This window comes from Oncorhynchus mykiss, chromosome 11 (assembly GCF_013265735.2).
Source record: "Oncorhynchus mykiss isolate Arlee chromosome 11, USDA_OmykA_1.1, whole genome shotgun sequence".
Lineage (NCBI taxonomy): Eukaryota > Metazoa > Chordata > Actinopteri > Salmoniformes > Salmonidae > Oncorhynchus > Oncorhynchus mykiss.
The window spans coordinates 35,442,864-35,468,716 of record NC_048575.1 but is presented as its reverse complement, the minus strand read 5'-3'; the positions used below and the strand labels follow the sequence as shown (position 1 = coordinate 35,468,716).

The 25,853-nt window shown below is 44.4% G+C and overlaps 1 protein-coding gene across 1 annotated transcript in view; it reads left to right on the top strand.

Annotated features, from left to right (window-relative positions):
* The window catches only part of LOC110535009 (collectin-12), a 48,892-nt gene extending 24,274 nt beyond the window's left edge, over positions 1-24,618 (top strand). Inside the window, exons 3-10 of the mRNA XM_036935355.1 lie at positions 8,821-8,943; positions 20,621-20,707; positions 20,938-21,981; positions 22,090-22,587; positions 22,717-22,853; positions 22,959-23,068; positions 23,219-23,364; positions 23,517-24,618. Coding sequence (XP_036791250.1) covers positions 8,821-8,943; positions 20,621-20,707; positions 20,938-21,981; positions 22,090-22,587; positions 22,717-22,853; positions 22,959-23,068; positions 23,219-23,364; positions 23,517-23,536 — 2,165 coding nt within the window. The 3' untranslated portion in view covers positions 23,537-24,618. The remainder of the gene's footprint in view (positions 1-8,820; positions 8,944-20,620; positions 20,708-20,937; positions 21,982-22,089; positions 22,588-22,716; positions 22,854-22,958; positions 23,069-23,218; positions 23,365-23,516) is intronic.
* Positions 24,619-25,853: the final 1,235 nt, after the last annotated feature.

Below are 25,853 nucleotides of genomic sequence, written 5' to 3'. Positions count from 1 at the left end.
GGAAAGAGAGACATTTCTGCCAAATATTACTGTTGAAAACGATGACTTTAAGTGGATCACTGATTCTCACTTTTTCAGATTGAGCTCTTTCTCTCTAGGCCTTTATTTAAGAAGATGCTGAATCAAGTGTGGACATACAGTATGCATTTGACTTTTGCTGTCGTTTAGCAGACGTCTTTTTAGACCACAGTTGTATGGCGACACATTTTTTTAGGCTCAGCCAAGGACTTCTTAACTTTCCTGTTGAAATTCATGGCAGGTTTCTGTGCGTCAGTCCATGTTACCTCTGGCTATGTATTATTATAGTCATCAACACCACTTCCACTCGTTCTTTCTGCTAATGTTAGGTATTTCTGCTTCTTAGAGAGTATGATATTAAGCTCCTACCAGTGATGGTGACAGGAGTTTAATATCGCAAGCACGCGCGCACACACACACACACACACACACACGCGCAGCATCAGGTCTTAAAAACCAAGTCGTTCCTTGGATCTCAAATCCCAAAGCTGAAGGGGCCTTTCCACCCCCCACTCCACACCTTTCTTGATAGTTTTATGGAAAGATGACCTGTTTTTGTAACTGCTGCAAAAAAAGTTGAGTCTGTACAGACCCAGGGAGGGCCTCTGATGAGGTTGGGGTGGGGAAGGGGTTAGCTAAGCAGGAACCCAGTATGTACTGCTGCCTGCCTCCCTTCCTCTCTGCCTGCCTGCCTCCTTTGCATGCCTTCCTGCTTGCCTGCCCTCCCTGCCTGCATGGCTTAATGAACTCATCTGAGAACCATTTTGTACATGTTTATTTACCTCTACTGGACAATGAGGCACGGTAAAGAGTGAAGAATTTGACCACCTTTATATCTACAGTAGAGGCACCATTTATGTTTCTCTCTCTCGTTCATTTTTTTTTCTGTGAGGGAGTTTGAGCAGCCCAGATATGTTTCTGTCCCCTACACTCCCTTTTCCTGTTTGACATTACTCAGGAGATCAGAGAAGGGTGTCTGAGAGATTGACAGATTATTGCAGCATGTAAAAGACATGTGCCTGACTCCCTTTATGAGAACAGAACCTGGGAAATAGCATGAGAGAATATAAGCTTGGCGTATGGGAACATGAAGTATGGTGGAATGTAGGCATTTGAATGATTGTGAGTATGTATTTTTTGGTCATATCCCAACATTTGAGGATCCTCTTAGAAAACCAGTAGAGACAGGTATATGCCGGTACGTGACCCATATAAATTAGTAAACCAGTACATGACCCATAGAGACCAGTAGGCAAACAGTAGAGACCAGAAGAGACCAATATGTGACCAGTAGAAACCAATAGAGACCATTAGATGACTAGTGGAGACCAGTAGAGACCAGTATAAACCAGTAAACCAGTATGTGACCAGTAGAGACCAGTAGGTAAACAGTAGAAACCAGAAGAGACCAGTAGTTGACCAGTAGAGACGAGTAGGTAAACAGTAGAGACCAGAAGAAACCAGTATGTGACCAGTAGAAACCAGTATAGACCAGTAGGTGACCAGTAGACCAGTAAAGACCAGTATATGACCAGTCTGAACCAGTAGAGACCATTAGACCAGTAGAGACCAGCATGTGACCAGTAGAGACCAGTAGACCAGTATGTGGCCAGTATGTGACCAGTAGAAACCAGTAGATATGTGATAGAATGGCTTTGTGTGTTGGTAGGAGAAGCAGTGGTTTCATCTATGGGGACGTGGCAGATCCCTGTCTCAGACTCTCCTAAGCTTTCTGTCACAGTGTCACACGTTGTCACGCTTCCTGCTTGGCTCCTCATACTGTCCTTTGGCGTGGCAGGAGTTACTGTCTGTGTTCTTTACTGTCACTGCTCCAGCCGCTCTGCTTTCTCTCCACCTCTCCCCATGTTCCCCCCACTCTGTTCCCCTCTATCCTCCCTCTCCACATTTCTCATTCCCCATTTCTCTCCCTGTCCAATTCTTTCTCTTCCCTCATCGTCTGTATGTCAATCCCTCCCTCCCTCCCTCCCTCCCTCCCTCCTCTCCTCTCCACACATAACCGCTCGCATCACGTCCGCCTGTCTCGTGTGGTGGATGCGAATGGTTTCCATCACATGCAATAAAAGAGATGGAGCCTAAATCAGGCCACACATGGTGTCAGAGGTGGTGTCAGTTTCCTAGAGGCCCCAAGAGACACCGCATGAACTCAGAGCCCCCTGGCCGCTTGGTTTCTCCACTCCCTATGTATTACGTCATTCACAGGTAGAAACTAAGTGAACACAGGGGGCATGTTTTGGATCACATTCAATCCAAGCTGTTAAAAGTCCGTCATTAGGCAGGCCGTACTGCCAGGACCTCCCCTGTAGTAGGGAGAGCTGGACTGAATTGTATTTTGAGCACATTAAGCTCATTTAGCTTGAAGGCTCAGTTTGGAGCCTGGGCATAAACCTAAGGCACGGTGGGTCACCTCCCCCTGCCCACAGAGCAGCATCCTGGTAATGGGAAGCAGAGCTGAGTCTCTGCTGTGCCAACCCCAGTGATACCTCCCAGTCAGTCACACACAGATACATTGGCTGAGTCTTTTATTGCATTTTCATTTCATGACAGGATTTCACATTGGTGTAAGCCATTTCTTCAGGTTTATTCATTCACACACAGATACATACGCATACTGTAAGCACGCACGCCCACTTGTACACACACACATGGACGGACACACACACTTTGTCTCCTGCTTCTGTACTACTTCGTTATGCTATTGAGGAAATCAGAGCTGCGTTTGAGTCATTCGTTGAGCCATCCTCCCCCTCCAAATTGTAAAAGGATCTTGGCTTGTTTTACAGGTATATCAAATGATCTTATTAAACTTCTCATCTCTATTTGGAGTAACGAGCCACAGATGGGCTGCAGGATGTCAGCTATTTTAAACCTGCTTTAAACAAGTCCAGCGTTTAGCATGATTTACAAAAACAAATGTAACATCCAACCATATTGTCCAGTTTTTTTAACGACACCATTTTGGTGTTTTTGGCACAACGAGGTTATCCATGACTGTCCAGTGTCTTCCTGAGTCTATCCTGAACGAGTCTGGTTGAGACACACCTCAACCATGGTTGACGAAATAGAGAACCAGAAATTCACTTTCACATGACAATGCAATGGTTTCTTTCCTGGAGCTGATTTGTGTTCATTCCAAGGGTTGAGTGTGTTTTAGGCAGGGCACAGTTCCAGAACACTCTCGGACTGACCTCAGCTCAGAGCACTCTGTTCTAATCGGTTAATATAGCTTCCTCCTCATATTTACTGTAAATAAACACTGTCTTCTAATGAGCAAGGCCGTATCAGTTCTGCTCGGACGTTTGCACCATGGACACCCGTTTGCCCTTCTGGGCAAGAATTAAAGGGGAAATCTGGGATTTGTAGATCCATTTTTGGACAGTTAAATTAATGATACCACCTGACCAGTTTGATGTTTTTAAAGTCCCGGAGTGCCCCTTTAATGGACAGTTTGAAGAAGAGAACAAGTTGATGAGGATACAGTTCCAGTATATGTACCAAACATTGGTCAAAGAGACTGGGACATAATAGCGTACTCCAGTGTGATCAAGGTAGACATGGTCAGGATGTCATATCAACTCAATAGCATTCGAAGAACAATAGCGTACATTGTTCATCCCAAATGTCCACGATCAGGAAGACCGCCTACTGTAGTTGTGAAAAGCGATGGTTGTTCATGGCTTGTTATGGAAAAGTTATCTGTGTTTGGAGCGACATTGTGTTTTGCTACGAGCAGTAAAAGTGTTTTTGTCAGCCTGTGGTCTCAGCATGGTCTCAGTATCTTAGATGTTGGTTGTTTTGGGGTTGTGGTTGGCCCAGGCTAAACTAGGTTGGACTTCGCAGCTGAGGGAAGTGATGGCCAACCCCTGTCCAGTTGAATGATCAGCAACCGGTCTGAAGGAACCATGAAACTCCACATATAGACAACACGTTGTCGTTAACGGAAATGTTTATAATCACAGACCAGTCAGTGAATGATTTTCACTGAGAAAATGGTTGGTTTATGTTAAGTCTTCAGTCCAGATATACATAGACTAGAAGACATTTAGCTGCAGTCCAGTACACCCAAACCTCAATGTCTAAATAGTATCAGCTATCCAGGTGGTTCTGTCCTCAGTGTTGCGGTCTGTTTTGAGGATTTGCTCCTGTGATCTGATATAAGAACAGACCGTTTATGTTTCACTTGGTTTGTTTGAATTGTCCAATGTCCATCTGTCAGATGGCTATTACTCTAATCAACCAGAGAATCTAAAGGCCTTGTATGTATCCCAGGCGCCTATAGTAGTAAACATACAGATGCTTTCCCAGTAATATAGAGCCCTATGGGTCTGTGTCTGTTGTCCTGTTGCTAGACCCCAGGGCCCATCCAGGAAGTCACCCACTGGGAGACAAACAACTAAGCCATGACATATGGATCATGACCGTGGACTGAGACGTTCTCTGGACTGAGAAAAAAACACAGGTCCAACAGAACAGCTGCTTCATCGGAAACCTCCGACCCAGTCTGCCCCCTTGACTCTAAATCTGACCATCAATGGGAGGGAGGGGGTGGCGGGTTTGCTTTGTCGTTGTATGTTGTTGGTGGCGGCCATGTTTGTGTTTTGACAGCTGTCCTCCATTTTGGATACTTGGACCGCTAACCCTGAGAGCTCAGTTGATCCTGTCGACATTCTCTAATGATGATAGGGTCTGAACGCCTTGTCTGTGTATTGTAAAACGTTCCTTTTTTATAGTGTTTTGACTTACTTTTAGCACAATAGATTTATAAAATATCTGTCAACATATTTGGATAGGTCTGCATCTTTTTGATTACTTAGAAGTGATGTATGTTGCCGTGTTCTTTTTTTTTTTAGCAGTGGAAGCCGGCATTGGGTTTGCACTCCAAAAACGCGTCAGTCGTTATGAATGTCCTTAAAGCTTTGAAATCCATTTTGTTTCGCCCTAACAGCTACAAACTGAATGACCATTGCCATGTTCTACAATGATCCATGCACGGAGGCAAATTGAAGAGGAGCTTTGTCACTGGCCAATACATCTCACCGGCCAATACTTTGGTCAGCTGCTATAAGGCCTGTCTGTGGTGATTCTGATTGACTGGCTGCACACGAAGAATCGGCACAGTGATTTTTAAGAGATATTCTTGGTAGCTCCGTGCCTCCACACTCCTTCCGGTAAATCTCCTTTTCACTTTGACTTGGCTGAGTGGACAGAATGCATCTTCCAGCTGGAAAGGGTGTTAAAACTGAGGTCTGCTCCCCAATGATCATTACAGGTCCCAGGACAGCTATAGAAAAGGAAGCCTGTTAACCTCGCTACCCTGGCCAAAGTCCCACTGCGGCCCTATAGCAGCAGAGCAACCTGACTAGCTGAATACTTCAGTATTTTCCAATTGGCTAAAGTTATCCCTCGCTAGCTATACTGCTCGTCAACTGCATGGGCGGTGACTCAAGTGCTCTGGCACTCAAGTGGTACCACATTTGTGGTGCCACATTTGGTGCCCGAGCACTGGTTCGGGTCTCTCATGGTGCCAGAGAACTTGAGTGCCAGAGTCTATTCTACACCAATACTTTTCTATAATGGAAATGATCAGGCTTTATACAACAGGTGGGTCTAATCCTGAATGCTGTTTGGTTAAAACCGCATTCCAGCCGGTGTCTATTCCACAAATTACCATCGGCTAAATCTATGACGTTGAAATGCCTATTTACTCTATTCCATCTGATACTGCACAATCCACTGTCTCTTCAGCTCAGCCAGGTAATTTATATACTAGATATACAATGGAAAAAGCATCTGGACCTTAACTACCATTTTGTTTAGACTAGCATTTGGTTTTCAACAGCTGAGATTTGCAACTGACATTTGCAATATTGTTTCAATATTGAAATTCGATCTCCAGCTGTCCTATGGTAATGAACCTGTCAGGAGTCGGGACGAGACAGACAGGCTGGCAGCTTTTCTCTGCCATGCGAAATCATGAATCAGCATAATTTTTATGGGATATATACAAAGAAATGTCAAAGGAAAACCACTAAATGCAGCTTCAGTTTGAAGTGATTATGTTAGCTGTGTGTCCTGGCGAGAGAGCAAATGTTCTATGCCAGGTGAAATCGCGCATCATTGGCTCATTGTTATGGATGTACCCCCCCAAAAAATCGCTAGGAAACAGCTTAAACAAATGCAAATGCAGCTCCTTTCACTGTTATTCTGACTGCACTGTTGGACGTGACTGTGTTTGCAAGCAAGGGATAAGAACATTGCCAGCTATCATGGCAAAGAAGCATTTAGAATGGATGACTGGGTGGCATCCATAGAATTAGAACAAAACGATTGGTTCGGGTCTCTGGCCAATGAACAGATAGAACGAACGACCAGCTGGCTTGGGTAGCGACCCTAGATCTCTTGGAAGGATGAAATAGTATGAATACATTCATCAAAGTAACATTTTTTTTAATGAAAATATGTCAATCATTATTTGAATATGTTGTTAATTGGGCCTAACAACACCCGTGCCAATATATCCTCCAAACAACGTCTTCTCGGGCATTATCACTTATATAATTCATTATCATAATCGTATTACATGAGACTGCAAGCCCTATAGGCATTTATTAACCATAGGTCAAGGAGTTTTAACACAAAGATTGCGTTGGCACAGGCCATCTTTGTGTTGCCATGGAAATGTTGGAAGTGGCTTTCCTTGAGCTGGGCATGCAAATCAGTTTCATTTCAGGTACATGAAAAGCAGGACCTTTTCTTTTTTTTCACCCACTTCCTGAATTCAAATGCAATACAGCTGTGTTCCCTTCAGCACTGTGGATCTCGGCACTCATCTGTCAGGAAAGATAACCTTGGAAAGAAATATTCCAGGAAAATGTAAGAGAATGCCAAATTCCTCCATGACTTTCCCCGCTGGTTGGAGGCACTTGAAGGTCCCTGGTTTGAATACATACTCCTACATACTGATGTTGATTATTGAATCCAGGAACTGTCTGTTTATGTTTCATTATGAGGAGTGACGTGTGTGTGTGTGTGTGTGTGTGTGTGTGTGTGTGTGTGTGTGTGTGTGTGTGTGTGTGTGTGTGATAGTGTCTGCCAAGTGAAGGCTTTCCCAGGAAAATAAGCCTGTGGCACAGTGTAAACAGTTTGGGGGGGTCTTGTTATGGTGTCCCTTGCCCCCTCACCACCCGGGGCCTCAGGGAACAACTGTGCCCTTTAATGTGGCCTCCAGGCTATTTGTACAGATGTGGGGATCTGGAGATTCAGACCCAGGGCCTGGGGAACCCCAGACCTCAGCCCACATAGGGCCAGCCAGGCCACGCTTTGACCAGGCTTTCTGCTGTCTCCACATAGCCGGACTCTGACATAGCCGGACTCTGACATAGCCGGACTCTGACATAGCCGGACTCTGACATAGCCGGACTCTGACATAGCCGGACTCTGACATAGCCGGACTCTGACATAGCCTGACTCTGACATAGCCGGACTCTGACATAGCCGGACTCTGACATAGCCGGACTCTGACATAGCCGGACTCTGACATAGTCGGACTCTGACATAGCCGGACTCTGAAATAGCCGGACTCTGACATAGCCGGACTCTGACATAGCCGGACTCTGACATAGCCGGACTCTGACATAGTCGGACTCTGACATAGCCGGACTCTGACATAGTCGGACTCTGACATAGCCGGACTCTGACATAGCCGGACTCTGACATAGCCGGACTCTGACATAGCCGGACTCTGACATAGCCGGACTCTGACATAGCCGGACTCTGACATAGCCGGACTCTGACATAGCCGGACTCTGACATAGCCGGACTCTGACATAGCCGGACTCTGACATAGCCGGACTCTGACATAGCCGGACTCTGACATAGTCGGACTCTGACAGAGCCTGACTCTGACATAGCCTGACTCTGTAGCCACCTGAGCCATAATATATTCAAATGCACCCTAATCTCTTATAGTGCCCTACTTTTGACGAGGGCCCATAGGGCTCATAGGACTCTGGTCAAAAGTAGTGCTCTTGCACTATATAGGGAATAGGTGCCATTTGGGACGCACCCCTAGGTAGAGTGCAGAGATGCAGGATATCCAGTCATAGGATATAATATATTGAATATACACTGAGTGTATAAAACATTAAGAACACCTTCCTAATATTGAGTTACACTCTACAGGGTGTAGAAAGCGTTCCACAGGGATGCTGGCACATGTTGACTCCAATGCTTCCCACTGTTGTGTCAAGTTGGCTGGATGTCCCTTGGGTGGTGGACCATTCTTGATACACACGGGAAACTTTTGAGCGTGAAAAACCCAGCATTGTTGCAGTTCTTGACACAAACCGGTGCGCCTGGCACCTGCTACCATACACCGTTTAAAAGGCACTTAAAATCCTTTCACTTCCTATGGCAGGGGTAGTCAACTAGATTCAGCCACAGGCTGTTTTTTGTTGGAGCGAATTATCTGGGGGCCGGAAAATAATGATTATAGTTTGTACACTGCAAATTGGCCACAACTGGCCACAATTCCAAAAATACATTGTATTTGAAAATAACAATAATTGTATACCTTGATTACGTTGAGACATGATCAAATATCTCTCTTTTTTTGTGGGAATACCTCCCCCACTTGGGGGCCTGTTTTTGTCGGCGGGCCACCTGTTGCGTGTGTGTGTGTGTGTGCATGGTTACAGTTTGAATAGTGTGAACAAACAAACTATGATGCTGTCGAGAACTCATTTTAACATGTTTTTACATGCACATTTTCTCTCCCTTGTGTAGGTATCCAGGAGGGTACCCAGTGTACTAAGTGTAAGAATGAGTGGGCACTGAAGACCTCCATAGCACTGCTCTACGTGCTGTGCACTCTACTCACCATTGCTGTTGCTGTCCTCGGGTATAAAGGTAAGCAAGGACACCTGTCAGTCAAAGTGCATGCTTCTGTAAACTGTATTTCTGACTGTAGATAGTTTACACTACCTCCACTGGTGTCTATGGACATAATATTGCTTTCAGAATAAAAGTCCCCAGGGTACAGACAATTACAATGACTCAATACATTATGCATAAAATAAAAGTCATAATACAACTAAGGCTATACTACTTGTAAGGTAGGGGGAGACATCTCTTCATGCTTGTGTATCTGCCAAAGTGGTTGCTACTTTAGAGACAAAGAATGGAAAGTCTAGCTATGTCACTGTGTAAGCTGACTGGGACCGTGGTGACCAGCATTGCTCAACCAAACCTTATTACGCCTTCACACTGAGAAAGTGAGTGTCCAAACTGTGCGTGAGGTCCTTCTCCACATCCTGCCAGGAAATAAGATCACCCCTGTTTGATCACCATGAGCACAGTGTGTTTGTTTGCTTTGGAGTGTGTGTGTGTGTGTGTGTGGGGGGGGGGGGGGGGGGGGGGTGTTTGGTGTGTGTGTGTGTGTGTGTGTGTGTGCTGTATGTGTGTGTGTGTGCTGTATGTGTGTGTGTGTATGTTGTGTGTGTGTGTGTGTGTGTTTGTGTGGGCTAATGTCCCCAGTGACTCCTAACGGTCTGCCCAAACATGACATAGATGCTGTTGGGCAATGTTTCATTGATCTTAATTCAGGCTAGTGGAAGAGTCATGGAAACTCTGAGCGATCCCACTGACTGTAAGACCATCACACTCTCTGAAACCAAAACAAGCCCTGTTCTCTCCAAAGTGACATTAACTCAGCCGCAACCCGCCCCCTTTTTTGCCTTTCTTTGAAATCCTCAGCGCTGTTGTATGTTCTCCCCCTTGCACCCTTCCTGCACCCCTGCACACCTCCGTTCCCCCTCTCTCGGGACCCAATGACTTACTCTCCGCTTATTTTACCAACACCCCCACACTCACACCTCAAGGAACCGACCCGCGGTTTTGTCGAGCTCCACTTCCTGGTCTGTGTTCTGATTTTCCCAGCTTTGGGAAAACTGTCCCGCAACGGTCCAAAGGCCGAACTTAGACTGTTCCTGTGATAATTACGCTAACCGATCTCATGTGTGCACAAATAACCGTTTTAACATCGCTCGTGGTTGTTGGGGATTTTCGACTAAATTAAAAGTGATGTCCTTTTACACTCACAATTGGGTTCAGTCAGTCAGTAGTCAATCCTCATCCTTGTTCCACACTGCACAGTTTCATGTAGCCCTAATTAAGACCAGATAAGCGGTAAACTCACTGCAACTCTAGCAAAACCCACTAAAATTGTTTTTTACTGGCAGAGCTGTAGTAGTGGGCTGTCCAGGGAACCACAGCTCCACAGCCTAACCATGCAGTCAGGTTTAGATGGTTATGTGAAGTAAGACTAGGGTTGTGGCGGTCACGAAAATACATCAGCCGGTGATTGTCAAGCAAATATCTGTTGGTCTCACGGTAATTGACGTTAATTAACATAAACACATTTAGCATCTCCTGCCTTCCACATACACTGATGCAGACCTTTGGAACATCTACATTTTAAAAAGTTGAATAAATACATGTAATATAGCCTACACCTTCACAAAATATCCATTATTTAAGTCTATTTCAGAAGAGCAGAATAGCATACTCCGAGTTGTCCTTATGTTAGGTCCTGATCTGTCCCTTGAATGAGTAGATGTTCTAAAACTTTGGACTGGTGGTGTATGTACTCCTATGTGCTTAATTAAGAGTTATTCATGTAACTTAAGTTGTTCTACAAACATGGTCTATATGTTTAGATTTTTAAGACATTGTAAGGCTGCATGATGCGACTCTAATGATGATTTGAAAAAAGTCGCTTGAAAGGCACAAGTTTTTTTGCGCAGGCTGCACACACTTTATCAGTCTCTCATTCACATTTTGGCAAGTACTTGATAATGCCTTTAATTTCACGGCGGAATCCCTTTGTGTGGCCGTAATGCACCCCCAAAAAAATCCATACTTTTTGCGGCCAGTGGCCGTTGTATCCTTGGACCGGAGTGCTGCTTTGTGCCCTTCTCCCTGAGTGCTGCATGCTCCAAAGCACCTCTCTCTCACATGGCTCTCCTTCGCGGGATTGGGTCTTTCTCACAGGCTACAAGTGAAGACAGTCACATCGGGGACACAACTGCGCGCATCCTTATCTAATCCCGAGGTACATAGTAAAGATATTGAAAGAACTGCCCACATTTACTTTTCGGCAGCCAGCAAGCTGAGTAAGCCTAACGAACAGCAAAAGCACTAGCCAATGTCAATCTACTATCCGCCATAGTACAAAAGTTGACCTATTCTGTGCGAGAAATAAATATTCCAAACATAGTCTGGGACAGTTGTGGGATGCGATAGATCCCAAATTAATACATACACTAGCATCCCCAAAATATTTTCACTCAATGTGGCTGACGCAGCAGATCAGAATGTTTAGCTGTAAATGTTGATCAACGATTACACTGTTTCATCACATCATAACGCAGCAATGCGCACATGGTAGTAGGCTATAAGCACAAATGTTCCATTAGCGGGAAAACACCATTATCAAAAGTCACCGTAAATGTGATTATACAGTCAATGCTTTTATTATAAAGGTGCATTTTAACGGTGAAAATGATCTTCCCCAAACTTGAAAGGTACTCGTTACTTATGTATGCCAGTTAGACTCTACACCTCTTGTAATTTTAAGTTTTTTGGCACTTTAGTTGTGATACAAACTTTATCAAAACATATAGGCCTATGGGCTTGGCTATATGAGGTGTGTGACTATAATTCTAAAAAGTCGCAAAAAAAGGCATAATTTCTTGCCTTATGTTGGGCATTGTTCACAAGTGATAATGTATAATTTACAAGTGATAGGCTAATATTGTCACCTATTCTTGATTTAATCTTGTCATTACATAAATTTGAAGTCAGAAGTTTACATACACATTTGTTGGAGTGATTAAAACTCGTTTTTTAACCACACCAAAAATTTCTTATTCAGAAACTATAGTTTTGTCAAGTCTGTTATGACATCTACTTTGTGCATTACACAAGTCATTTTTCCAACAATTGTTTACAGACAGATTATTTCACTTATAATTCACTGTATCACAATTCCAGTGGGTCAGAGGTTTACATACACTAAGTTGACTGTACCTTTAAACGGCTTGGAAAATTCCAGAAAATGATGTCATGGCTTTGGAAGCTTCTGTTAGGCTAATTGACATCATTTGAGTCAATTGGAGGTTTACCTATGGATGTATTTCAAGGCCTACCTTCAAACTCAGTGCCTCTTTGCTTGACATAATGGGAAAATCAAAAGAAATCAGCCAATGCCTCAGAAAAAATCAGTAGACCTCCACAAGTCTGGTTCATCCTTGGGAGCAATTTCCAAATGCCTGAAGGTACCATGTTCATCTGTACAAACAATAGAATGCAAGTATAAACACCATGGGACCACGCAGCCGTCATACCGCTCAGGAAGGAGATGCTTTCTGTCTCCTAGAGATTAACGTACCTTGGTGCAAAAAGTGTAAATCAATCCCAGAACAACAGCAAAGGACCTTGTGAAGATGCTGGAGGAAACGGGTACAAAAGTATCTATATCCACAGTAAAACGAGTCCTATATCGACATAACCTGAAAGGCCGCTCAGCAAGGAAGAAGCCACTGCTCCAAAACCTCCATAAAAAAGCCAGACTATGGTTTGCAACTGCACATGGGGACAAAGATCGTACTTTGTGGAGAAATGTCCTCTGGTCTGATGAAACAAAAATAGAACTGTTTGGCCATAATGACCATCATTATGTTTGGAGGAAAAAGAGGACGCTTGCAAGCCGAAGAATACCATCCCATCCGTGAAGCAAGAGGGTGCTTTGCTGTAGAAGGGACTGGTGCACATCACTAAATAGATGGCATCATTAGGCAGGAAAATGATGTGGATATATTGAAGCAACATCTCAAGACATCAGTTAAATCTTGGTTGCAAATGGGTCTTTCAAATGGACAATGACCACAATCATACTTCCAAAGTTGTGGCAAAATGGCTTAAGGACAACAAAGTCAAGGTATTGGAGTGGCCATCACAAAGCACTGACCTCAATCCTATAGAAAAGTTGTGGCAGAACTGAAAAAGATTGTGTGAACAAGGAGGCCTACAAACCTGACTCAGTTACACCAGCTCTGTCAGGAGGAATGGGCCAAAATTCACCTAACTTATTGTGGGAAGCTTGTGGAAGGCTACCTGAAATGTTTGACCCAAGTTGAACAATTTAAAGGCAATGCTACCAAATACTAATTGAGTGTATGTAAACTTCTGACCCACTGGGAATGTAGTGAAAGAAATAAAGCTGAAATAAATAATTCTCTCTACTATTATTCTGACATTCACATTCTTAAAATAAAGTGGTGATCCTAACTGACCTAAAACAGGGATTTTTTACTGGGATTAAATGTCAGGAAATATGAAAATCTTAGTTTAAATGTATTTGGCTACGGTGTATGTAAACTTCCGAATTCAACTGTATACCAAATAATATATGTGTGAAATTTGTTTTGATTTAGAATCGACCAGTATCATGCACCTGTCTCAAAACCGGGGCAGCGGGAAAAAATAAATGTCATCTATGCACTTAAATAGAGAATGGAGGACGCTTTTCCTGTGGTTCATTTTCAGGCCAGCCAGGTGTGCTGATTATTAGGAAAGTTGAGAAATAAATATAGTAGGCCTAACCTATAGAAAGCTGATGCGATCCTCCTTTTTTTAATAGAGGCCATCACTCTGTTTTCTCGCCAAATTGCATAGCCTATAGAAAGGTTGCGCAAGATGAGCTAATGGGCTCTCATGAAGTGTCTGATTAGATTTTTGATTACATTTGCATTGATGTCAGAGTGATTAGAGGGACAATAGAGTGCTGAGTACCAGGCAGTTAGCAAGTTTGATAGGCTACTAATGACCATCGGCAGCATCAGAGCTTGTAGAAGCCTAATTACAGTGACTAAACAGTCACATGGAATTTGACCGCCTTCATGACTCGGGACTGCCCTTGTGGCGGTAATACAGTCACCGCAACAGCCAGTAAGACCCCAGTGTTCTATTCACTTCACATACAGTGCCTTGCGAAAGTATTCGGCCCCTTGAACTTTGCGACCTTTTGCCACATTTCAGGCTTCAAACATAAAGATATAAAACTGTATTTTTTTGTGAAGAATCAACAACAAGTGGGACACAATCATGAAGTGGAAAGACATTTATTGGATATTTCAAACTTTTTTAACAAATCAAAAACTGAAAAATTGGGCGTGCAAATTTTTTCCCATTCCTCCTTGCAAAACAGCTCAAGCTCAGTGAGGTTGGATGGAGAGCATTTGTGAACAGCAGTTTTCAGTTCTTTCCACAGATTCTCGATTGGATTCAGGTCTGGACTTTGACTTGGCCATTCTAACACCTGGATATGTTTATTTTTGAACCATTCCATTGTAGATTTTGCTTTATGTTTTGGATCATTGTCTTGTTGGAAGACAAATCTCCGTCCCAGTCTCAGGTCTTTTGCAGACTCCATCAGGTTCTTCCAGAATGGTCCTGTATTTGGCTCCATCCATCTTCCCATCAATTTTAACCATCTTCCCTGTCCCTGCTGAAGAAAAGCAGGCCCAAACCATGATGCTGCCACCACCATGTTTGACAGTGGGGATGGTGTGTTCTGCTGTGTTGCTTTTACGCCAAACATAACGTTTTGCATTGTTGCCAAAAAGTTCAATTTTGGTTTCATCTGACCAGAGCACCTTCTTCCACATGTTTGGTGTGTCTCCCAGGTGGCTTGTGGCAAACTTTAAACGACACTTTTTATGGATATCTTTAAGAAATGGCTTTCTTCTTGCCACTCTTCCATAAAGGCCAGATTTGTGCAATATACGAATGATTGTTGTCCTATGGACAGAGTCTCCCACCTCAGCTGTAGATCTTTGCAGTTCATCCAGAGTGATCATGGGCCTCTTGGCTGCATCTCTGATCAGTCTTCTCCTTGTATGAGCTGAAAGTTTAGAGGGACGTCTAGGTCTTGGTAGATTTGCAGTGGTCTGATACTCCTTCCATTTCAATATTATCGCTTGCACAGTGCTCCTTGGGATGTTTAAAGCTTGGGAAATCTTTTTGTATCCAAATCCGGCTTTAAACTTCTTCACAACAGTATCTCGGACCTGCCTGGTGTGTTCCTTGTTCTTCATGATGCTCTCTGCGCTTTTAACGGACCTCTGAGACTATCACAGTGCAGGTGCATTTATACGGAGCCTTGATTACACACAGGTGGATTGTATTTATCATCATTAGTCATTTAGGTCAACATTGGATCATTCAGAGATCCTCACTGAACTTCTGGAGAGAGTTTGCTGCACTGAAAGTAAAGGGGCTGAATAATTTTGCACGCCCAATTTTTCAGTTTTTGACATGTTAAAAAAGTTTGAAATATCCAATAAATGTCGTTCCACTTCATGATTGTGTCCCACTTGTTGTTGATTCTTCACAAAAAAAATACAGTTTTATATCTTTATGTTTGAAGCCTGAAATGTGGCAAAAGGTCGCAAAGTTCAAGGGGGCCGAATACTTTCGCAAGGCACTGTATGTATTCTGTACTGTAGGATGCAGTGTGGCCAGATATCTTAACATCGAGCTGACCCTACGCTCTCTACTCTCACCCATAGCAATGTCCTTGCTTCGTCACCTGATCTCTTTATGGTGCGTATGTGATCTCCACTGAGCTACAGTATAGAACCTCCATGGTAGGCTGTGAAAACCTCTTCTCCAGCTCTCAGACATTGTCCTGGCAGGAAAGACTAGGGTTGCGTCCCCTATGGGGGCCCTGGACAAAAGTAGCGCACTGTATAGGGAATAGGGTATCATTTGAGACACGACCCAGGCTATATGAGGGAGGGATTAGATACAGGTGAATATGAGGAGGGAGAGGAATCAGAGAAGAGAATAAGAGGGTGTAGGGGGAGTCTCGCCCTCTCTTTGGCCTCACTCAGCACATATGCTGCGTTCTCCCTCTCTCTCCCTCTGCTTCAGCTGTGTACATGGAATCTGTCACTACATTCTGAGCTATAATATTGAGCTTTAGCAAAAATAAGCAGAGGTGTCAGGGTGTGTGTGTGTGTGTGTGTGAGTTTGTCGTGTGCTTGCGTGTGTTGTGTGTATTGTGAGGAAGGGATGACACCCAGAAACCACAGCTGCAGCACAGCTGGCCTAGGGCATAGCTCTGGGGACCAGATATTATACAGTGTGTGTGCGTACGTGCGTGCATACGCGTGTTTATATGTGTGTGTGATCATGTGTGTGTGTGTGCATGTGTGTGTGAGTGCATGTGTGTATGTGCATGCGTATGCTTCTATCAACACAGTATTAAAGATATTTAAATATATATTTATGATAAAATGGATTCCAACCACGAAGAGCATCCGTGTGTGTGTGTGTGTGTGTGTGTACTCACCCTGTGATTCTCCAGCGTTCAGCTAAACCATGTAAAGCATGACTGTCGTTCCAGAGTAGCAGTCTAGCAGCGTATGTGGGCCATTTAGGATGCTAATTGTTTCATAACTTGGAAGAGAGTTTCCCAAAGTTGTGTTTTTAATCCACAGCGTTCTGCATTAACGTCTATTTGAATCCAACATCTAGACAGAGAGGAAGTAATACATTAGTACAGAGAGCATCACACCGAAGTGATTAAAGTTTAACAGAGAGGATGAGTGCAATTAAAAACATGTCCCTATGTCCCCCAGACATAGAAAGAAGTCAAAACAAACAACAGATAAACTGTATGTGTGTGTGTGTGTGTGTGTGTGTGTGTGTGTGTGTGCGTGTGTGTGTGTTTCTCTCTATAACAATTACAATGTGCAGTAGGTGTACGGTTTGGTCTGCAGACCTGAGCTGAATGCGTCTTTTGTGCTCTGTGTGGTACAGTAGTTTGTGGTGTCTGGAAATGTGTCTCGTTTAGTTTGCAGTGGAACGTTTAATTTCAGACTGGCCATGCCTCTCCACTCTGAGCTAATACTACTCTTTCAATCGAGAGGGCATTTTTCTAGTTCATATGTTTGTTTTGTTTTTTTAGAGAGTATTTGAGGGGCGGATAGTCATCTATGAGGGTAAACATTTGAAACATATTTCCACCATGAAAAGACTACTGTACATCCCTAGTGGCATTTGTTTTCCGTATACAGGCAACTTGAGTTTCCCAAAACATTAGGACGTCGACTCTGTACAAAACCATTTTCCATCAGAATTATATTCTCTCTGTTTCAAGTCTGGATACATCTCTTTGAATGGTAGGGAATGTTGTTTTGATTCCTTGTTTCCTGTACTGCAAAGAGAGGGATGGTGGGAGAATTAGACGTTCAGTGAGTGTATGTAGTAAACGGTTTCTCAAACATGTGGAAGCACTTACTCCGGCGTTCCACACACACTACTACACACGTCTATGAGGCTACCCATACCAGGCCCATATTCAGAAAGCGTCTCAGAGTAGGAATGCTGATCTAGGATCAGTTTTGCCTTAAATCATTATGAACAAGATCAGCACTGCTACTCTGAGCCTCCGGTCAACGCTATCAGCTACAGTAGGAGTGATTCTAACACAGGACACTCACCTGAAACATATTCCATCTAAATGTACAGACTGTACTGTTGGGATGAATTCCCTGCTGTGCATGCAAGCGAATATGGCACAAATGTTTGTTTACCATAATTACAGATGGAACACATGCAAGTCATTAAAAGCTTGCATGAAACTTCTGCGTTTCTATTTTCAGAAGGCATTTTTTTTCTATTGTTTGTTGACAATGAGAAAAGTACACTCATCCTCGGCGGTTTGAAGAATGTTTCTCTGTCTCTCGTCTCTCATTTCCAGTCAAAGTTGCCTTTCATTGTCAGTTAGACGTTCTATCATCACTAGTCTTCCTTAATTACGGGGCCCTCTTCTACGTTGTTGTGGCCATCACAACGTTTAACTTGCAATGTTGAAGCATATTTATTTTCTCCTTTATTACAACTGTGCCGTAGAAACATGTAAGATTCAGTGGTTATTTTAGCATGTAAATCTTGTTGGGGCAAACTTTTTTTAGATGCATGCCAGCAAAGCCACTACACAACACAACACCAAACAATAAATGAATTGGACTATAACGGTGACAAACGGTGCCCACAAACTGTTAGGGCCAACATAAAGCTGTCTCAACAGCAGAGTCCCAACAACAGTCCTAACATCTTACCACTGCTAAACCTGGTTATCAGGTTTAGCAGTTCAACGAAACAGTTCATTCAGCCTCATTTACTGCCTTTAAAAAAATACATGGCTTATATGGCTGACTAGCTGAAACAAATGTGGTTTCTACCAAATTATTAGGGTGAGGCACATGATCTACTAACAGCTTACTACACAACATACACTTAGTATTATTTTCTTGGCTACAAGTATACATGCAGTATCACCCTGGCATATTACATCATTTATGTAGCAGCATACAAGATATTTTTGGACTCACCTTGTTGTGCTGTGTTCACTTAAACAGGAAGGTGGCGCGACGGTCCTTCTTTTGGGCTCTAGAAAGAGGACCAAAATCACTACTTGAAATGTCGGAACTTCGATTTCCCAGTTCCGAGCATGGCCAATGTATTCAAACTTTTCTGGCCCATTGCGTTACCCTTTTTTTCGTAATATCCAATTGGTAGTTACAATCTTGTTTTATCGTTGCAACTCTCCTACGGACTTGGAGAAGGTCGAGAGCCTCACTAGTTCTTGCTTAACCCGGAAGCAAGCCGCACCAATGTGTCAGAGGAAACACGCACCCGGCCCGCCAAAAGGAGTCACTAGAGCACGATGAGACAAGGACATCTCGGCCGGCCAAACCCTTCCCTAACCCAGATGACGCTGGGCCAAATGTGCGTCGCCTCATGGGTCTCCCGGTCACAGCCGGCTGTAACACGGCCTGGGATCGAACCCATGGCTGCAGTGGCGCCTTAGCACTCATTTTTGAATTAGCGATTTCCAACTTGTTGTGTGATGTTTATGTCCAATGGCCGATGAGCACAGATACGTTTTATCTATCATTTCTCTTCATATGACAATGATTGAAAAGGATTTGCCAGTAGATGGTTGACTTCATGCATGAAGACGACTGCTTGTCTAGCTTGCTAGCTAAAATTTTGAAAGTATGATGTTGACATGATCAGTCCAATCAAAGCTACGGTAGATATAACGTGATTTGATGTAATTTTATCTGTGGCCAATGGCCTTGAGCCTTCATGGATGGGCACTTCTAATGTAAGTCTATGGCAGCACCCAGGGGGCTTGAATGTTCAAGCTCTACCCATACATTTTGCAGTCCCCATGAGTGACAGAACACTGAGCCAATTACGGCACAACTAAAGAACACTACCAACCCCTAAGCTCCGTATTTTCCTCTGGCTGCCCCACCACCACAGAAAGCACTGAGCTTGGCTGAAACGCCTCCATTTGGAGATGCTTTACTCAAGAAAGCAAAAAAAGAGATTGTGTTTGTTTGCGGCTTTATTAACTCAAAGATGATTATAATATTTTTTTTACATTGTTTGCAAACTGATTTGCGATATGTATTAATGGCAAAATAACATGAAAAACAGGACTCTGCTGGACAGCTTCCTCACCCCTCACTGTCTGAGACTGGCATACGGTAGATGTAAAGTACTCTGCAACTACACCTTACACATTCAAAGCTACGAAGATCACAAGCACATACAGCATGACCAGGGAGATACACCCAGTCATAACAGTGGGATCTATCTATCCATGTCCTCCCGTGCTCTCAGTCAGAGGGAGGGAATGAGGTGGTGCTAAATCTTCTCATCCTGTGTCTTTACGATGATTTGGCCCTAGAATAAAATAGATGATTATACCCATTTAAAGGTTGAGCTTGGTGGGGTCTTTGAGCTTGATGGTTTGGTTGGTCTTTACCTGTGGAGGATAGAAATGACAGAAATAGCATGGTGTGCAGTTTTCACCACTGGTTTGAACCTCTGTGGTCTCCAATTAGATGGTTAGAGATGCCTCCATAGCCTGTGGTGGTGGTGGGATGATTCCCAGACACATTCCATAGGAAATGAAGGGTCCTGTCGCCTGTGGGGGCGTAAAGACCCTGCCTGACACAGCGTCTGTTTCCTTAGGGTACACTTTGAACCCCCTGTTTACTGAGGACCCCCACTTGGGTTGCTTCCTGTCCCCCAGGGTCCCCCTGTCTCTGTCCCACTTTGATCATCTCCAGATCCTACTCCCTCTGACCACCCACCCCTCTGCACTCATCTTCCAGTGTCTTCAGTGTCTCATGCACAGTCTTCATGGACGCACCAAGTCATTGAGACATTATTGTGTATTACATGACCATTTCCTAATCTTAGAGCTTGTGATTGCTGAGGCAACCATTATTACATACCCACCAGATAAATATACATCTTATATGATATCTTATATATTGTGTCTGAGTGAGTTGTGTCCTGTGTCCTGTCTGATCCCTTTTGTATAGTTTCAGGCTATTCTGCCCATCCTTCTCAGACTGTTAATATTAACCACTGTGCTGAAGACCTAACCCTGATATTTTCTGTGTTGTGCTGTGTTGTTTTGTTTGTTTTGCAGTGGTGCAAAAGGTTGACAATGTTTCCGAAGGTATCGAGAGCTATGGGGGGAAGATCATTGCTGTGGAAACAGACTTGAAAAAACTAGGTGAGTTTCACCCCTACCTACCACATGGTCACAGCAGTATGGAACATATACGCTAGGCAGTTGACCATACAGTATCCCTTGTACTATGGGTTACTATGTACTATGCATTATCTTGAATATATCAAATGAATCAGAATAGCTGTTTTTAGAAACATTCATCATTGAGAGAAGTGTAACTTCATCCAACTCTCAGTTACAAAGTCCAAGTCAATTTCATCCCATGTTCCCAGATGACCAGACTGGCGAGAAGTCGGAGAACACCACCACAGAAATCCAGGCCTTTAAGAACAACATCTTGGCTCTGCAGAGGCAGCTGTCTGAGGTGGCTGAAAGGAGCAGTAGTAACCGGGCAGCCCTAGGTCGTCTGCAGGATGCTGGCCAGGACATGCAAGGCAGCCAGGGCTCCATCCAGGGTCTGCTGGATGCCAACACAGCCATGCTGAGGTCCGTCAACGGCACCTTGCGGGCCTACGGCGGCACCATGGAGGGTCTTCAGGACGACACGGCTCGGCTGCAGACGGAGCTTCAGGAGCAGGTTCGGCAGCAGGGCCAGGCCCTGTTCAGCATCGGGAATCTCAACCTCACCCAGGCCCAACAAAGGGGCCTGATCTTGGCTTTGCAGAGGTCAGTGGACGACACCAGCCAGGCAATCCAGAAGATCCGCAATGACTTCCAGAGCATAGAGCAGACAGCCAGGCAGACTAAGTCGGACGCTGATTGGCTGCGGGAGAAGGTGCAGAACCTCCAGGTGCTGGCCTCCAACGCCTCTGTCCTGGCCAAGGCCAACAACGACATTCTGGAGGACGTGGGTTCTCAGCTGGCCTCGCTGTCCGGACAGCTGCAGAACACCTCCAGCCTGGCGGAGAACCACGACCAGACCCTCAGGGAGATCATGGACCAGCAGAGGGACCATGACAACCTCACCTCCTCCAAGTTCGACCAGCTGGAGATACGCCTGGACGAGTCGGAGGGGAGCATCGACCGTGTCACGGGCAACATCAGCTTTACAACCCAACTCCTGGGCGCCATCAATCTCAACCTCAACGAGCTGCGCACCTGCGCTGAAACGGTAGGACGCCACTCCGACTACCTGGCTGACCTGAACTCCACGGTTTTGGAAGTGAGGTTGGACACCACCACACTAAGGTTGCAGCAGGACGACCTGGCGGCCCGCCTCGACAAAGAGGTCACCAGCCTCTCCATAGTCATGGAGGAGATGAAACTGGTGGACAGCAAGCACTCACAGCTAATCACCAACTTCACCATTCTCCAGGGTGAGGGCACACACTAAATAGTAGCTTTTTATTTCGTTCACGTAGAAGTGTGTTGTAAACAGTTGAACAGACACGTTTCAAAAGAAAACATAATGTTTCTTGTTTCAGGTCCACCTGGTCCCAGAGGCCCGCGGGGAGACAAAGGACCCCAGGGAGTGGCAGGTCAGGCCGGTCAGAAGGGAGAAAAAGGGGATAAAGGTGGGCCTGGGGTGCAGGGGCTCCGTGGAGAGAAGGGATCTCCAGGACCACTGGGACTAACAGGTTCCAGAGGTCAACAAGGCTCACGGGGCAACCCAGGTTCAAAGGGCTCCCGAGGGTCAGGCGGCAGGGCAGGACCTCCGGGTGCGAAGGGTGAGCCAGGAACGGCTGGGCTCCTTGGGAGAGATGGACAGCCCGGTCCTCAGGGGCCCCAGGGCCCGCCGGGAGACCTAGGACAGGTGGGGCCGGCTGGGGTACAGGGACCCAGGGGAGTGATGGGGCCTGTGGGGGCCCCAGGGCCACCTGGACTACCAGGACATCCTGCCCGACCTGCAGCAGTAGCAGCAGTGCCTTTGGCCTCTGCCTCTCTGAAGAGTGACTCCCCCACCCCTACAGTGTTGTCCCCAGGTAAGACTCACTCATAATACTCTTTATACACCATTCATATCTCTGTATCACTCTGTCAACACCATCTATGAGTTGACAGGACATGAGTTAATTGGTGATAGTTTGACAATATAACCAAATTAACTTCAGGTTGTCCTCATGAGTGGGTTGGCTTCAGAGACAAATGCTACCACTTCTCCAGGGAGCTGCACAACTTTGACGATGCAAAGAAAAGCTGTGATGCCCAGACTGCGTCAATGGTGATCATTAACGATATAGCTGAACAGGTGACAGTCCTTCTTATAAGCCTTTCGTAATACAATGCGCATCTGTTTGAATAGTCATAAAATGAGTGACATTACTGACGTCATGTTTTCTTTTTTCCCCCTCAGAAATGGCTGCAGAAGCAGACCTCTGGAAAGGGCTATTTCTGGATGGGTCTGACAGATAGGGAGAAGGAGAATGTTTGGCACTGGCTGGATGGAACCGAACCTGCCTTCACGTGAGTATAGTACCTCAGTGACAAGACTGATCCCTTGTGAGACCTCACATTGACATCAGGTGTCTGAAGTTAGGTTTCAGTCCTCACTGAATTCGTTTCTATAGTTGGAAGGAATTCAGTGTGTGAGTGCCCTCTGCTGTGTGATTGTAGGAAGTGGAAGCCGGGCCAGCCAGACAACTGGAGCCACGGGCATGAGAGAGGAGAGGACTGCGCAGGCCTCATCCACGAGGGACTGTGGAATGATTTCTTCTGTGAAGATCTCATCAGCTACATCTGTGAGAAAGCCATGGAGAGCTGTGAGTATCTGTCTGTCTGTCTCTCTTTGTGTGTCTGTTTGTCTGTCTCTGAAGTTTTCTATCTGCATCGGATTTTTCTGTCTAAGTCATAGTTCTATTGTTTGCATTAAAAAAAGATGTGTATAATCTATCAGTAATATCATTTTCTACAGCAAAAACTCCAGGGTTATAGCACCCTCTGGGGAAGAAGAAAAAGAAGCACAGTTGAGTCAGAGGCGGTGTGGTGAGCAGCATTATGTTCCACCCACAAGTGTAACTAGCCCTCTGACACACTTTTGCATGGATATGCTGTATGGAGAGAGACGAGGGACAAACTGCACATGCCTGAATCGGGAATAAGGCTGCATTCACTGAGCTTTCCCCCTCTAGTGGCCAGATTCAGCTATCCTCCAAAGTGATTCCAGACCATTACTTCCAGCATTTGCATTCCAACAACATGACAATCAAGAGTTGAGAAGGATCCATATTGTTTTTTAAAATAATGACCCAAGTAATTGACTCATAGATTGGTCTCATTGTTTTTAATGCTGTTTTTTTTGTACGACTTTAGTCCATTTATATCCGATTATCTGAATGTATATTTTCATATTGCAGTTCTTCTCAATGTAGATCATTATTTCAGCAGTGCCAATGGGAATCACCACAGTGCCCTTTTCACGGTTTAAAGTCTAGTTCCACAATGATGTAAGGTGCAAAATGATGCGCAAAAAAAAAGCTAAGAAATGTCGCTGATATGCTATCCTTGAGGAACACCCGTCCTTTCTCAAACCTCAAGAACTGTCTAGCTATATATATATATATAAAACTATGTTATTATACACATGCATTTGAATAAATGATGTATTTACACACAACAGTCAGAAGGTCTGCTTGGTTGTAAGTCAAGATTGCACAAGTGTACATGTTAGTGTTTCTTGACGGTACTGTATTTTGGCTTATGGTGCCTGTATTGTTGTATGAGTGTGAACTTTCCACAAAGTAGCAATAGTCTGTGGTCACGTTCCAGGCTGACTACATTGCAAACGTTGCATTACATCAACCAATGGTTGCGAGCGACGCCCCCCCCCCCCTCTCCCCCCCCTATGTGCAGCAGCAGCACACATAGAAATAGGAAGAATAGAACGGGCTTGGAACCTTTAACCCTGGCAATTTGACTGATGAACTCACAGGTAAACGCGCAATGGCTGCCTGGTATTGTGATGCAATAATTGTCATGGTAATTTATAATGTTTATTCAAATGATGTTAACTGATGTGGCTCATGCAATGGAATGTCTTTTTTGTAACGTCAGTTGAGTTTGAATCAACAAGTCACAGCACATCCTGCTTCTACTTCCTGCTTTGCACACTCACAATGGCCGCCAGTCCACCCGTTATGCCATCATTGACTTGATTTAAGACACCCGTTCTAGTCATTCTATTTATATGGCAGCACATGTGATCAGGAGTAACAAAGGAGAGGATAAAATGTGGGTTTAAAACAATGTAATAAAAATGTTTTTGCTATTCTAATGTTTATAACGGAGACCGTGGTCATTTGCCTGGCCATTACAGCATCCAAACGTCCATGACCATCACAACCCTACTGGTCGTGTTCTAGGATGACTACATTGCAGGCGCTGCGTTTACATCAACCAATGCCACATCATCGACTGAGCAGTCAGGCATCAGATTGCTATATCACATGATGTGGCTGCTGAACACCTATCCAGGGGTTGTGAGTTCTGGCAGTGCAATGCAGTCCGCCTGGAACGCAGCACGTCTGTTTTACCGGAGCTCTTACCAGAGGCCTCATTTGCCTTTATGGTGCCAGGAAGTTGATTCCATCCTCGGATCCATGGTACTGTCTCTTCACACGTACATTTGTGACTGGACAAACAATAAGAGTCCAGTGATTTTTGACATTGAATTTTATTGTTTCATTCTTTCTTTCTTTCTTGTCTAGCCCTGATTCATAGCATGATGTTGATTCATTCAGCACACTGTAGCACAGGGCTAGGTATCGCAGTGCATACAATTAGATGACCCCAATCCCAATCTATCCTTCAGCTGCACAGAAGATTGAAACGACCTGACAGAGTAGCACCTTTTAGTAGAGGGAATCTAACGCTAACTACCAGTCCATTACCAACAAGGACAATGGATCCCGAACACAGATTTTTAAAACATAAAAGAACAAAACAGTGACTAACTGAAGACTGTGAGTGCTCAGATATAAATGTATTATCTCGTATCTTCTCTGCGTGTCTCCTATGTTGGCTTGAACTTTCAAAAAGAGAGCGCTTTTCTGCAAAGATTCAACCTTGTTTTTAAGATGTACACTTGTAAATACATTTGACTGAGCTCTTGGTAAACATGAAAACAACATGGAGAGAACATTAGAGCTGAGCAAAGCAACAACAAAAACATTTGTTTAGTCTAAGCTACACCTAAAGCACTAATAACATTCAATACAAGTGTTTTACTGTTAAAAACCATAGAATTGCCAAC